This window comes from Lepisma saccharinum, chromosome 5 (assembly GCF_977018435.1).
Source record: "Lepisma saccharinum chromosome 5, izLepSacc3.1, whole genome shotgun sequence".
Classification (NCBI taxonomy): Eukaryota; Metazoa; Arthropoda; class Insecta; order Zygentoma; family Lepismatidae; genus Lepisma; species Lepisma saccharinum.
This window is the reverse complement of record NC_139233.1, coordinates 45,869,862-45,885,492: the sequence shown is the minus strand read 5'-3', so window position 1 is coordinate 45,885,492 and position 15,631 is coordinate 45,869,862. Positions and strand designations below refer to the sequence as shown.

The 15,631-nt window shown below is 38.5% G+C and overlaps 1 protein-coding gene across 1 annotated transcript in view; it reads left to right on the top strand.

Moving 5' to 3' along the window:
* The window catches only part of LOC145987791 (pancreatic lipase-related protein 2-like), a 30,273-nt gene extending 15,358 nt beyond the window's left edge, over positions 1-14,915 (top strand). Inside the window, exons 2-7 of the mRNA XM_083122486.1 lie at positions 5,653-5,743; positions 6,020-6,168; positions 7,530-7,784; positions 9,773-9,964; positions 10,749-10,917; positions 14,668-14,915. Of these exons, the coding sequence (XP_082978612.1) occupies positions 5,653-5,743; positions 6,020-6,168; positions 7,530-7,784; positions 9,773-9,964; positions 10,749-10,917; positions 14,668-14,821 (1,010 nt within the window). The 3' untranslated portion in view covers positions 14,822-14,915. The remainder of the gene's footprint in view (positions 1-5,652; positions 5,744-6,019; positions 6,169-7,529; positions 7,785-9,772; positions 9,965-10,748; positions 10,918-14,667) is intronic.
* The last annotated feature ends 716 nt before the right edge of the window (positions 14,916-15,631 follow it).

The following is a 15,631-nucleotide window of genomic DNA, read 5'->3' as shown; positions in this document are numbered from 1 at the left end:
AAACCCTATCAACAACAACAAGATTCAACAACTACATCAAAACAAAAAACAACAATAATAATAATAATAATAATAATAATAATAATAGTAATAATAAAGTTTGTGGGTACAGTTTTACTTAAAAGTACTTCTTCCTTAGTGATTAGAGAAATTCTTTAAATAAAGAACAAAACTCAAAGTTAAGAATTAATAAATATAAGATACAAAAGGCAATAAATAGAAAAATTAATAAAAGAAGTTGAAAAAATTATCTTTGCAAGTCTAAACTGGAATAAACACTCCTGCCAGAATAGATGAAATTGTGATATTAGAGTAAAAATGGAAATAAACTTTTAAAATAGCAAGTTAAAAGTTGAAAAATGTCTTTGTGAGTCCAAAATTTAATAAAAAATGTTGCCTGAATAGCAGAAATTGTGATATTAGAGTAAAAAATGGAAATAAACTTTTAAAATAACAAGTTAAAAGTTGAAAAATGTCTTTGTGAGTCCAAAATTTAATAAAAAATGTTGTCTGAATAGCAGAAATTGTGATATTAGAGTAAAAAATGGAAATAAACTTTTAAAATAACAAGTTAAAAGTTGAAAAATGTCTTTGTGAGTCCAAAATTTAATAAAAAATGTTGTCTGAATAGAAGAAATTGTGATATTAGAGTAAAAAATAAACCTAAATTTCAGCTAAAGTTGAAGAAACACAGTTTGTGTGTCTAAATTGCCATGCGAACTCTTGCTTGAATCGTTCAAATAGCGTTTTCTGAGTAAAAATACACAAAAAATGCGAAATATTGTCCCTAACAGTAAAAACATCTGGTCAATTTTACGTGAATCCTGATGTATATAAGGCAATAATCAAATGGTCCGTGGTTCGCAACCCCGAAATAAGGGCAAATAGTGGCTGGCATCCACTTTAACTTGTAGATACTGGAACTGAATGTTCTTAGTTCAGCCAAATTCCTTACGGTTTTGGTCAAATAGTCTTTGCAAAGTTACGAAAGGCGGCAGAAATACCGCGTAGATTACTTCCACCAAATAAAATTGGAACCTCAAAGAAAATCAATACTCGTGTGTAAAAATTTGGCGACACTTGCCTTCCATTCAACTTCGGAAGAAGACCAAGCGAAGGGGACCGTAACAATGGCGACCCTTTCTTCCCCCCGCGTATCCATGAACGCGCGCGGTTTGGGGGTGCCGATCGGGAATTCAACATCACTAATACAATACTGACGCAACTCTTGTTGGAAATCAAATATTTTCCCAGTCTGAACAGTTTCCGCATGCCATTTGCGAATTTCCTCCCGTTCTTTAGTGGACTTGGCGTCCACGTCATAAAAAGAAATATCAGGGTAGGGCCCCACATAATGTTGGTTCTCAGGCGTAGAGAAAAGAAAGGGAAAGTCGCCTTTACGCAGTTCATCTCCGAGACCCAGACTTGTAGGCAAGTCTTTTAATTTCATTAACATGAAATTTAATAAATCACGGAAAATGATTTTCTTGCCCACGCTCATTTCAATAATATTACGCCCTCTCATAATTACTGAAGGCATAATATTTTCTTTAGTGATCAAATAGTTCAGTACAAAATGAGAATCGTAACGTCCCGCATTATGTGCAATGCACACAATTTTCTCAAATCCTTCCCTGGGTGTTTGAATATAATGCATAAATTCCTCAATATTGGGGAAAATATGCATACGAGGGCCACACGTTTCGCAGAAATCAGCTTCAGTGTCTTTACATGCGTGACAAGCCTGCTTGGCAACCGCCAGATTCACTTCGTGTTTCTGCGCATCTTCCCCGTCAACCAACATACATTCAAAATCATAAAAAATATACAGAAATTTACTGATTGGATCTACTTTGACTGGGAGAATATAACATTTGTGGGTAGGGTCGACAAAAGCACTACAGCTTTTGCAAAAGAATTCTTCACATTTATGGGGAGTTTTACGGGTCCTTGTATTAATAATCTTGCAACAAATTGTGCACTGTTGAATAGATTCACACACACTGGATTTACGGCCTTCCGTACGTAAATGGTTCTGGAAACATTTTCCAGACAGAAACGTACGGTTACATTCTCCGCATTTTCGCGGGACAGAGTTAGTATTTTCCTCTAAATGACTACCTTCACATTTGGAACAGTGTAATGTACACTCACTATGTTGATATTTGTGAGCAAATCCTATTTGACATTTGGGGCAGTAGTAATTTTTGACAAAAAGATTCCGAACTGAATTGACTATGTCAAAGTGTTCGTTATGATACAACAAATTGATTTGTTTAGGGCCGAATGGAGTTGACCGTATCACCTCATAGTCTCTTTCCCCGTCTTTCATTGCAAAAACAACAATCTGGTACTCTGGCCCTAGCTTATTCTGAAACTTCATAATATCTTCTACTGTACACCCGTTGGAAGGGTCGACGCTTGCTTCATAACACAAACGCATAGCGGCTTCTTTAAATATATTGTCATATCGTGTAAAAGACCAGATCTTTTGCTTGTCTTTATCGATTTTAGCCTTTCCAAGTGTAATTGCGCGTGGTAAACACAAATTGTCATCGTTGTGGATTACAGTGATAGCCCGTTGCCTTTGATTAGCATTGTTCACTGTTAGTAACGGGGCGTATTTTCTGTAGAGAGGGACTTTGCTCTTTCCTCTTCCGCGCCGCGGTTCCACAATATGCGCCGAGCATTTAATAGTATTCCCCACAAAGAAAGACTCGTTGCTATTGAGCACTTTGGCAACATAATGCTGGATAATGTCCACATTTAATGCTGAAAGGCGACGCCAAGGGATATAGATATCCCTGTCGTTACCTCCCGCAGAAATAATCACCCCAACTTGACTCTCGGGTACAACATCATAAAAAACCCTTCTCATCATGAACTGGAACATTGATCTGACAAAAGAATGAGGGTCCCCGACTACCTGCGTTGGGATATCAAAAGAAACCTCCCTGCCTAGCATGGCAAACCGTCTGAAATATCTGTTCCGTTCCCCCGCTATTGAAAAAAGGGGTTCGCCCGAACCAATTTGATTCAATATGTTGTGAGCCGTCTCGCAAAACAAAGTCGGATCAGAATATGGATAATCGTAGTAAATAACCACCCTCTCGCAAAAATTGTAGTAGGCATTAATAATATCTTCTGGAGAAGTGAAAAATCCTAGGTTAAAATGGGTTAAAATGGATTCGGCTGTACTCACCGCACTGCTGTTGGACCTGGAGCTGGAAGCCATTCTTCGCTCGTATGTCGAATTCAGAGAAAGTGACAGAACCTGCAACAATAACAATACACATTGTTAGTGTTATTTTCGAGTATTCTTTGTATAATCTTTTCAAAAATAATGTAAAACGCTTAAACTTAGTTTGCATGGCAGTTAAAAAACAACTTGAAATAAAGAATAGTACACAAAAAAAGATACTTACCAAGTTAAAAAGCCTTTAGTTGCACTGCAACAACTCAGTCACGCTAAAAAATCAGTACGACTTTCAAGCCAAACACTTGAGAACTCTGTTGGACCGCTTCGTCTTCCGCTCGATATTTATAGATTCTTAGACAAAAGGCCAGTCAATATAAATATTATTTTCATTACTCTTCTCTGATTGGTTGAATCATTTATTAAAAACCTTCTCTCATTGGTTAATATTTTCTAGCCTCTACCCAGGACCGTTCGAGCTCCTCAATTATACCAAATATGACTCACCACCGACGCCAAAATGGCCGAAAATGTCTTTTGTACATTAATGGAAAAACCATTAATTCCAAGTTCCCACGTGTGCCTAAAGCACCCATGACTCATATCCAGCAGAAACGCATTAATAAAATACAACAATAGTGTTAGAATAGTCCGAAAACGAACTCCATAATAGTGTCTTTTGTACCTTAATGGAGAAACCATTAATTCCAAACTCCAACGTCAGTATAAATCATCTGTGACTCATATCCGGCAGAAACGCATATATAATATACAACAAAAGGTTAGCTTAGGCCGAAAACGGAATACATAATAGTGTCTTTTGTGCACTAATGGAAAACCATTAATTTCAAACTCACACGTGTGCATGAGTCATCGATGACTCATCTCCTCCTCCACCCACGACACGTGGCGCTAGATTAAATAACAATAGCGTCACCCCTCGAAAATGAATAAAAAAGCCATTAATGTCAATTAAAAGGTCTATTGTCAGCTCTTATCTAATTCCAATTCTACTAGAGAGAAAACAGAAGAGGAAAGAAAAGGTAAAACGAGACCACGAATGCTAGACAGAATAGATACAGAAACTGAGGAATAAGGAGCAGTAGACAAAGGAAGAGAGGGAGAACTAGAAGAATATGAAGAGAGGGAGAGAGAAAGATGGATAAAGGAAGATAGAAACAGGTAGAGAAGCAGAAGGATAGGAGGAAAGAGCTGTAGAAATTGGAAAGCAACAGCAATAGAAAAAGAGAGAAGGAAAAGTGAGAAAGAGGGAGAAGGATAGTAAGAAAAATATGTAGAACTGAGGAAGAAATAGCAATAAACAAAGATACTGGCAAGGAAAGAGAGGGAGATAGAAGGATGGTAAAGAGAGAGAGAGAGAGAGAGAAAAGGTGGAAAATGGGAGACAGAAACACAGAGATATGGAATCTGAGGAAGAAAGAGCAGAGAGATAAAACAGATGAAGAAAGACAAAAACAGAAAAATGTAGACAAACGAAAAAATTACAGAGCAGCAGACAAACATAGAATGGAAAATAGAAACAGGGAGAGACAGGAGCATAGTAAGGTAGAGAGAAAGAAGCAGGGGAATAGAAAGAGGAAGATAGAAAAAAACAAACGAAAATAGGAAGAGAGCGAGATGAAGAAAAGAGGTTAAGATAGAAAGAGAAACCAAGCAGCCTTGAGCCCACCCGAAAGAAATCTTCTGGTAACATCACTGCATTTTCCATTTGTTATTACTAGTAACATTCAGCAACATTGGATTTTACTTATTTCCGTTCCTCTCCCTTTGCTGCACGTTAATCGCGGCGGTGAGAATGAGTGGCGATTGACATGAAGGAACAATCGAACTACACCGTGATGTCTTTGATAGATTTTGCAGTTCATTAAACTTGTTGCGAAAGTAGTGTATTTTCCGACATATTCATATGTCAACACGATGTCGAATTACATGTTTTGTATTTTAACCGTCTAGTATTTTGCATCACTCCCTCCTCCACTTTAGCCTATTCGTGGCAACGAAGAATACAGATCACAACATGCAATTCTTGGAGGAACACGTACAAAAGCGAAACCATACCTAGGCAAGGACTAGAACCCGGAACTTGTATGAGAGATCGTGAGACGAGCACGACCCAAGAACAGCTTGAAGCTTCAATTGGTTCTGAGATACTAATAACGTTTAATCATCATTGCATATATTATATAAACTACATGAAGATATCCAGGGCTGTTCATATCATTTCGTCTGAAACAAAACTTTCTCCTAACTGAATATGCTTCAGAAACGAGCGAATGTAGAAGAAATAAAAGTTTGAGAATGGCTGACAAGATGAGGCGGGCCGGGCCGGTTTTTCGTACCCAACCCTGTAGTTTTTAAAATTATTTTGCTAATATTCGTGTAAAGTAAAAGAGTTTGTGAACTGATCATTCTTCATTTTTTAAAAACTTTTGCAGAGATCCATGTAGCAGCACGTAAGGAAGAAGAATGTGTCATAGCGCCAGAGGAGTGTCCCAACATAAATGTGACGTTCCTTTTGTATAGCAAGTTAGTATATTAATATGTTGTTATTTAGGTATTTGAATTATCTCTAGCTTTGCTCTGCTTCTCTCCCCTCTCTCTCTCTTAGGTTATGTGTGTTTCTCGCCTGACTTTTACCTTTCCTCTTCTCTGATATTCGCTCTCACGGAAATCTTTACTCCGTGCGAATTTTATTTCTGTGGAGAAGCGTGATAATTTAATCAGTGCATGCCCTACAGAAATGTAATTTCTACATTAATCAATATTCGTCAGAACAATTTATATTTATTTACGTTCTTTCAGGGAAGCTCCGAACAGCCCAGAAGAAATCGATTACAAAAACCCGTTTTCCCTTACGGCAAGTAGATTCGACTTTGACCTTCCCACGAAGATAATTATACACGGATACACAGGAAACAAGACCTTCACCCCGAACCCAGAGCTGAGGGAAGGTAAGATGTTATGCATGGTATTTATACAGTGAGAAAACACTGTACGTGAGGGGGGGGGGTCAAAGAAACCGGAATTTTGAAATAAGACATAGTGTATTTATTTTTAGGTGTTACAAATTTAATATCCTTCAAAGTACTATCCATTTGATGCAATACACCGGTCTAAACCTGTTTTTCACTTTTGAAAGCAGTCCTGAAACTCTTGTGAAATTATGCCTTTTAATGCCTCCGTCGTTTTTATTTTTCACCTCTTCTACACCCGCAAAACGTTTTCCTTTGAGGACTTTTTTTCATTCGGGGGAATAAAAAGAAGTCGCACGGAGCGAGATCGGGTGAATATGGCAGGTGTATAAGCTTCATCATGCTGTTCTTAGTTAGAAATTATGTAACACTTGAGGCTTTGTGCGCTGGCACGTCGTCGTGGTGAAGCCACCACTCCCCACTTTGCTACAACTCGGGGCGTTTTCATCTCATCGCATCATCCAAACGTTTCAGAACTTGTAGGTAAGAAGCCTGGCTAACAGTTTGGCCGTTAGGAACGAATTCTACGTGAACAATGGCGCTTGCATCCAAAAAAAAATCAGCATTGACTTGACATGTCGCCCTGAGCGAGGTACGTCTGCAAGTGACAATTCATCATTCCTGAAGTGAGAAAACCACTCGTAAACTTACCGCAGAGCAGCTTCCTTGTAAGCTGTTTCAAGCATCACAACTGTTTCCCCTGCCGTTTTACCTAATAGAAAGCAGAATTTCACAGCCGCGCGTTTGATCAAACTTTTCAGCCATCACAAAAATCGACGAACAAGCGACAGGTGTTTAAAAAATATATATATATTACGTGGCACCACAACTACACTCGACGACGCCGGTCGGCAGACTGATGTAAAATGGACTCCAAAAAAGGCATCTAGCGGCGGAAGCATGTACTACAACGGGCTTGCCCACCAGAGAACGATTCCGATTCATTCCTTTTGGGTCCCTCACCGAAGGCTATTAATATTCTATGAAGATGTCCTTCAGTGTGTTTTGTGAGACGTAGCTTTGAAAATTAAAGGAAGATGTTCTTCAAGAAAATGTAATTTCAGATCTCAAATTTCAAGTCTTTAATTGCTTAATGAACTAGAATACGTCAACATAATGTTTGATCACGGAAGAAATGCTTAGCTTGAGTGGATGATGCTACGAAAGGGTAACACTATTCGTTACATGTCTGGGGTTTCTCTAAAATTTCCAGACCGGCCAGAAAGCATTGAACCTGGACATTTAACAAAAAGAAAACAAAAGCAAGGACTGATACGTCAGCCACACTCAAGTACATCGAACAAGATACCGATACCAACTCACCCTATTCTTGCTTTCAGCCTACTTCAACAAGTCAGAAACTCCAAATATAATCACAGTGGACTATGGACCGCTGGTGAGGCTGCCTTGTGCGTACACGACTGCCGTGAGGAACAGCAAGGTGGTGGCCAACTGCACGGCCAGATTCATCGACTACATGGTTCTTCAAGGCGTGGATTTGAACACGATTCATGTGATTGGCTTCAGCTTGGGCGCGCAGATTTCTGGCAAAATAAGCAGACACTTGAAATCTGGGAAGATCGAGAGGATAACAGGTAAGTATGTGTGAAATATTCTATCTATGTACAGTCAGCAACAATAAAAATGGGACACCTTTACCCAGAAATGTCTGCTTGTCTCCAATGCTTTATGTGTGTTGCCTGACTATACGGCGATATCAGAACTTGCTATTGAAAAGTTGCTGATGAAGTTGGCTCCTCGCCAATGCATTCCAGGAAAGCAGGTGTTTCAGGGTCTGGGTGTACCTTTTTTACTGCCGGTCACTGTACCTAGATACAAATGGAAATCCTTATTTTGCAGTATTCTTACTAGGAAGATTCAATACAGTTTGAGTTCAGTCAAGAGTCTTATTCTTCAACCACTAGTATGCACAATTGATGTTATTACTAACGACATTATTACACCCACTGCCAACACAGATCAAATACATAAATATTTACTGATTGCAAAGTCAGTGCTGTTAATCCAATGCAACATTTATACGTTTATTTATTTACCTGTTATTTTGTATGGCGGAGATTAAGGCACATGTCTTGTCTTGAAGTCAACCATATTACATAAAAAGTTCCTAATATAATATATATTCATAATTTGATCACATCAATATTTCACTGACTTTCACATCAAACTTCCCTGACTATGATATATATATTTTTTTAAATTTGTTTCTTAAAAAAATGTTGGTTCTGGAACTGCTCCCTCTCAATGTCCGGAGTGCATCCAGTGCTGTTCAACTTTGTTGCAACTGTTTGTCATTGTGAATGCACCTAGAGTTGAGGATTTGATTGATTGATTGAGTTGGTATTTTAAGTCCACTTTATGCACAGTAAGGCTAATCAGGACTGGACCTACAGTTTAAAGTGGAAGCCTCCACCGGGTTCTAGAGTTGAGAAAAAAGACAGTTAACAAATTAGAATAATAAACCTAGAGGTTGTTGTATCCGAAGATTTTTTTTGCTACAAATATCAAACAAAATATTACAGAAACGAAAATATGTTTATTTCTCAACACAGTCCCCTGTGGTTTCAATGCACTTCATCCACCAGCGCTCCAAAGCTTCTATATCCTTTTGGAAGAAGTTCTCCTCCTGGTCATGAAACCATGCATCGACAGCATCCTTGACGGCATTGTCATTTGGAAAAGTATCTCCACGTAGATGTTGCTTCAATTTTGGAAACAGGTGGAAGTCGCTTTTATGCAGCAACACCCCAGGGGTTAAACATTCCTCTTCACTTGATCTTGATTACGGCTTGTCATAAAGTTTGTACCATGTCCTTATGAATTTCTTTGGGTTTTAAAGTTTTAATCTTGAAGTACTTGATGACAGCACCAACTTCACAATTTTCTATTTTCACCACTTTCCTACAAATATTCTAGTTTGTGACAAATATTTACATATTAGAACGTAATGTATTTTTGCATAACTAACTAACTCTCTAACCTTCTTAAACCCGAAAGTTTATGGCTGCAGCAACACAAGTCTTCCATCTGTCCCTGTCCTGGACAAGATCAATCCAATATTTCCATCCTGTTCAATATCCTTTAGGTCCATCTCAACGCTATCCCTCCGCCTTCGTCTTGGTCTTCCTACTTGGTTTCCCAAAAGAATCCTGTGAACTCTTCTTTCCTCTCCCATTCGTGCCACATGGCCTACCAACCTAAGTCTTCTTGATTTATTTATTCTAATAATATCTAGACACGAATACAAATTATGTAGTTCTAAATTATGTAACCATCTCCACTCACCTGACTGTATCAGATCGTATATTTTGCATATAATCATTGTAAAGGATCTACTTTCTAGGTATGTTAAACTTGTGTTGCTGCAAGGCGGGAAAGGGGACCAGTATTAGGACATACTGGACGTCCCTCGTAGCTATAGCTGCACACGGATAACAGTACGAAACTACCGGTATAAGTTACACCTCGCTGACTTGAAGCTGACTTTGATCGGTGGTTGAAGCGAGTTTGGAAACAATATCCAGCACTGACAACTAACCACAAAATACTATTTTCTTGAAAGGTTTGGATCCTGCGGGCCCGATGTTCTACAAAAGTGTTCCACAAGAGTCTCTGGACCGTAAAGATGCAAAATTCATTGATATAATCCACACAAATATTGGAATGTATGGAATTGTGGGAGCCGTTGGTCATCTGGATTTCTACCCGAACGGAGGAGATTATCAACCAGGCTGCAAGAATAGCACTAGAGGAGGTAACTAATAAATACCCTTTAGGAATTAACTCATTCTTTTCCTATCATGGATAAGATATACAGTGGAAACAGTTCAATATTTTTGTGCATTTTAAAATTCTACCATTTGCTGATCAGGATGTTAACACTGTAACATTGTTGCTATATTCCTAAATATTACTAAAATATCGAATATATTTTTTTGCTTTACTATTTTCTTGTCGAAAGCTGTTACATTCAGCACGCTGTATTCACGCCCTCCGGAGGGCGACCCTCATGGAGGTAGACCTCACCCTCACCCTCAGAAGACTTGTGAAGATGAGGGTGCGTGAGGGTGAGGGCTAGGCTGAAGTCAATCAGTGAGGTTGAGAGTGAAAGGCTAGTCGTGAGGCTGAGGACGTGTGAGGGTAAGAGTGAGGAAGAGCCGTGAGGGTGAGGGAGGTTAAACGAAAATGACCATCCCTTTCAATGGTCAGCTCTGGCCATGAGCATATTGTTTAAAATGAGACTATAAATGGATTCCTGATAATGGGTTGGCAACGTGGTCAAAGCATGTACTCTTTTCCTAGGGTTCTGAGTTTTGTTCCTAGTGATTTTCTATAGAAGCAGTTAGGATACTAATTTCTAGACTGTGTCTCTATCCACTTATGGTATCAACCGAGTACGATAACCCAACACTCCAACACGCGATACTCCGTTGCAGCAGAATGTACAGCCTTTGTCTAACGAGAGTATTACAAATATGCTATTCCCTTGCATCAGTGTTGCCCACATCAACTAATGTTTCCTATTCTTGTCGTTTCAGAGCAAATCAGTTGTAATCACAAGCGAGCCGTGTTGCTATATGCAGAGTCAATAAATAATCCAGAAGCGTTCCCATCCATCTCTTGTCCAAATTTTCCCACTTTTGTATCTGGCGCCTGCAACTCAAGGTACAAGCAGCTGCTATATATGGGGGAGTATGTGAACCAAAAGTAAGTGCTTAGTACAATTCTATCAAGTACCGTCTTAGTATTGTGCTCCTGGTTTTTGTGTACCATTTACTGTGAAGGTTATTAAGAATAATTACTAGCTAAATTAAGACAGACTAAAAATTTTCATGTTTCGTCATCTTTAGTACACTGATAAATACAGTGGCTGGTTTTATACTATTCAATGCCACCCACATTGGCATAGATGATGGTGTAAAACGTACGAACCTGCCAGCAGATGGTAGACCTATACATACAGAATAAAATGACACTTAAGTGTTCAGTGACAGCTTTTTCATAAACCCGCACTATGTTTATGCATCCTTCCCGTAGCGGGCTATGGTTTATGCTAACTTAATGAGTGTATATTGCGACTCGTCAATGTCAGTTTCTACGATAGATGTCGCTCAATACGAGGGAACGTGCTCTTGCCTGTATTTAAGTTCATGGTGAAAGTTTTCGGAAGTTGTTATAGGAGAATATTAGGTGAACATAAAGAGAACTATGTAGAGAGGAGAATTGAGGTTAAGTGTTGGCTTGTTGCGTCAAATAGTATCTTAAACTTAATATACATGTACATACTATATTGAATAGCTTACATTTAATACAAGCGAAATTGTGTTCATTGGATAGTTCTCAATCGCTTAGGTATTTTTGCTTTTCCCTTCTAACAAGATTATTGCTTTTTAGTTCATTTGGTTTATCTCTACAATCAGCAAAGTACGAGGTTGTCATATTTATATAAGCAAGATAGTGATGCATTTTAAGAATTATCAAAACGTTTTAATTTTTTATGTATTTAATAGCAATAACTGAACACTACTCTCCTGTGAACAATGAGACTCGCTAAAATACACAGAATGCTCTCAGATCCCTCAGATGCATGGGTAGTGTTAGGCAGCGACAATATTTCACAGCACAGAGAAATATAAACATATTAGACGAAAAACCAAAGGATTTATTATTAATTTATTACAGTTGTAATGTAAGCATATATATATATATATATATATATACACATCGAACACAATGAAAGGATTTCACCTTATTGGTGTCTTGACTCAACTTAGTAACTCATAACCTGTATACGTGGCTATCGAAGTCTATAATCGCATAGGCCATTGCTACCACACCAAGAAGTATGCAATAACAATCAAGCCAATACAGAGCTAGCCGCTCTTTATTTCCAAAATTAGTCTTTTGAACTGACTTTATTAACTAACGTTGATTTTCTGTAGTATTGTTCACAGCATCAATGCGTGGATTTCGTCGTACCTATGGGCGTATAGGTCTACCTTGCGTCCCGTACGCGTATACACAATACCAAGCTGTTCTTTCTTGTGTTTGACTTCTGTCGACGATCTGCGGCGAATGTTAATTTCTCGAACGATGATCTTCGCTTTTATATTTTTTCAAGATTATGGATCAAACACAGATGTATCAATTACGAGAAGATGTTACAAACAAAGTGACACCTGTAGGTTATGTATACATAAGTTTCCATCCAAAATCCACACAATACAATTATCGATACAGAAATCTACACACACACTACATACATTGAGGGGAAGGGAGGAGCTGCAGTCCCATCAGACACTACCCTTCAAACGCCATGTTGGGTTTGCTGTCTACCACGTTTGTATTCAATATGGCAGTCGTAGCCAATTATGCCAGAGTGCCATCAGTTTGACCGTACCCAGTGATGTAAACCTGGGTGAGACCTTGGCCTTCTTATGCAGGGACATCAATGGACAATTTTATACGAGATGACTAAACAGGGAATCGAACCGGGTCCCCCACGTGGTAGTCTGAGGCCCTAACGACTAGACCAGCGTGATCTCTACTTCCTTAATTAATGTAATCGAAATTCACACTAAGGCGATATAATTCTTACTTTTAAAAGGGTACGCAGTAATGGCAGCATGTGAGTGGCAAAGAATTTCATGTTTCTTTCGGCATGCTATGAAAACAAGGACTATTATTGTCTAGCCAACTTCCAGCTGCAAAGTTGGATATAAATATTCGAAGTTTCTTTGGGAACATATCTCAGGTTAACAGTACAATTCATTCGTGATAAGAACATGCACTTTGCAGCGTTTCGCAGCTACATTCAAAATTAAACTACTGTTTCTAAATTGCTTACCCTTTACGGCTGTTCGACATTATCACTTTGTAACAACAGTAAACATAACTTCGAACAAACGCAACATAATAGTTAGGCATTCACACACTACCAGCGTAAATGTACACAGGTAAGCATGGAAAGTCCGCCCTGCACGGGTCAGAGTCGAGCGCCTCTGGCGGAGAAAAGTGGAGTTTCAGCGAGCACACAAAATCACGTTTGCAACGGCGAAGCGCTGAGGCTGGAAGGTTCGTAGCGGGCTATGGTTTGACAAACTATTCTAGAAGAATCCCCAACAGAAACGTTAGGCACCCCAAAATTTCAGATTCGGTACAGTGATGTACACTTGCCTGCCCCGTTGTTCAATATAGCTGTAATATTTTGAAATTCCTAGTTTGAAGCTGGCAGAATCAAACTCCTAGCGACCAAGTGGTCCACTGTCGACCTTGCCACCTAGGTTCCCGGGTTCAAATCCCGGCATGGGTATTCTACATGAGTGTCCTTTCACTCAATCATCACTCATCTTCATCGTCGCGATTAGCCAAGAGTTGCAGAAAAAGCGACGCTAAATAACACAAATAAAGCAACCAGATATTCGGACTGATGCTCTATTCATGATATTCCTCCACGACTCCAGGTAATGCAATTAAAGAAGGCCACGGACGCTTTATTTCGGTTCCCTTTCCTCCTCTTCATACACCTGTCTGTCCCAACCCGTACTGTTCGACAGCGGAAGACGAACCCAGCTCGACCGAGCAAATCACAACCGGTAAGTGGGTGTAGGTGGACACTCTAAGATCAGTCTTTCGTCTTCGTGCGTTCGGTTGTTTTCTTTTATCGCTTATTTAAGGTTCGTGCTGGTTGTTGCAACTGCAACACTTTCGAAGTGTGACAAAAAAGAGTTTCACTGTACCTTCTTTGCTGCGAAGCCATCATCCCAATTTTGCCATTGGAGTCGTTTAGTCAGCGCATGCGCACTTCGGTAGATGGTCTCGACCAATTCAGACTCTAACGGCGAATTAAGTGACGATAGTTGAACTACCTCTGTCTAAAGAATCTATAGAGCAAGGCCGCGCATAATGGTAAAGAAGGGAAGAAAGCGAGTGAGTGGAGCAACGCTGCGAATGGTTGGTAGCTGCAGCCACGTTTTCCCCTCCATGCACTCACTTCCTCTCTCATGTGTTCATTGGTCGAGCCCTCTCGAGTCACTACTTGCGCAGAGACTTGCTTTCGTTCGCTTGCTCTAGAGATTACTGAGACAGTGTAACAAACCAAGAAGGTGTATTATATATTATAATTACTAATTATCAACTATAATATTGGATGTAAATTAAGATATAATTCCTTACTTTTTCCTTTACATAATAATAATAATAATGACAATGATAATTAATAATTTTGGCAATAATAATAATTTTAAATATTTAAGAAATATATATATATATATATATATATATATATATATATATATATTGTATTGTGCAGAACATATTCGATTACCATCATTTCAAACAGTAATTGTGTAAATATTATTTAACAAAAGCAATAAACTATTTAGCGAAGAGAATTGACTAACATTCAAACCAGTAATTTGAGTATCTAGATTTTATATGGTAATATTTATATTGCAGTGCGACTGGTGTGTACTACATGATGACCAATGACGAATATCCTTTCTCCAAAGGAGAGGATGGAATCGTATACAGAGGAGGGACTGTGAAAAATGCAGTGACATCTTTCGGAACTGCCATAAAAAATAAATTGAAACCAAACTTCTTCAATTAATCACCTTGCAAGAAACAATTTATCATTTTTGTTTTGTTATTAATAATAGAATAAATGTACCGCTTAAATAAAACTTAAATTTTGAGCTAAATAATGTCGTTAGAAAAATGCAATTCAGATTGTGGCCTATTCAAAACAGTGTGGGCTGGAGGTCCTATCTTGTCGTTCTAAATAATAATAATGATAACACTATTATAAATATCTCTATTGTCATCTCATAAATATATTAAAAACCTTTCTTAGTAATGCATTGTTGCAATATTGTGATTGTCACTATTCTTAATGGCAATTGCTGATATTTTGAAAAAAGCTAAGGTGCTTCCGGAATAAAATTGCAAATATGGAAAATACCATTCAAGAAATATAAACTCACTACTCGTAGTAGAATTGTTGTTGGAACTGCTTATATTTATCATTAATGTCTGGAATTTTATGTAACATTAAATTGCGAAATATGTAGTTAAATAATAATTATATATTTCAAATAAAATTAAATATACTTGAAGAACGCTGAATATATACAAGTAAGTAGCAATTAAAATCTTTTATATTTTACAAATATTTACACATATTGCGTAATACGTTACTTATATCAAAGAAAGAGCATAAGGTTTAGAAATAATGGAGGCAAAGTGAAAAGTATAATTCAAATTGATAAGTACAACAGTGGCCGCGGTGGCTCAGTCGGTAACGCGTCTGACTACCATGCTCAAGGTCCCGGGTTCGATCCCCGGCCGGTTCAAATCCGGGAACTTTTCTAACGGTGGAAGCGGCCCCGGCGCCTACCCAGCGTCGAATAACATGGGTACC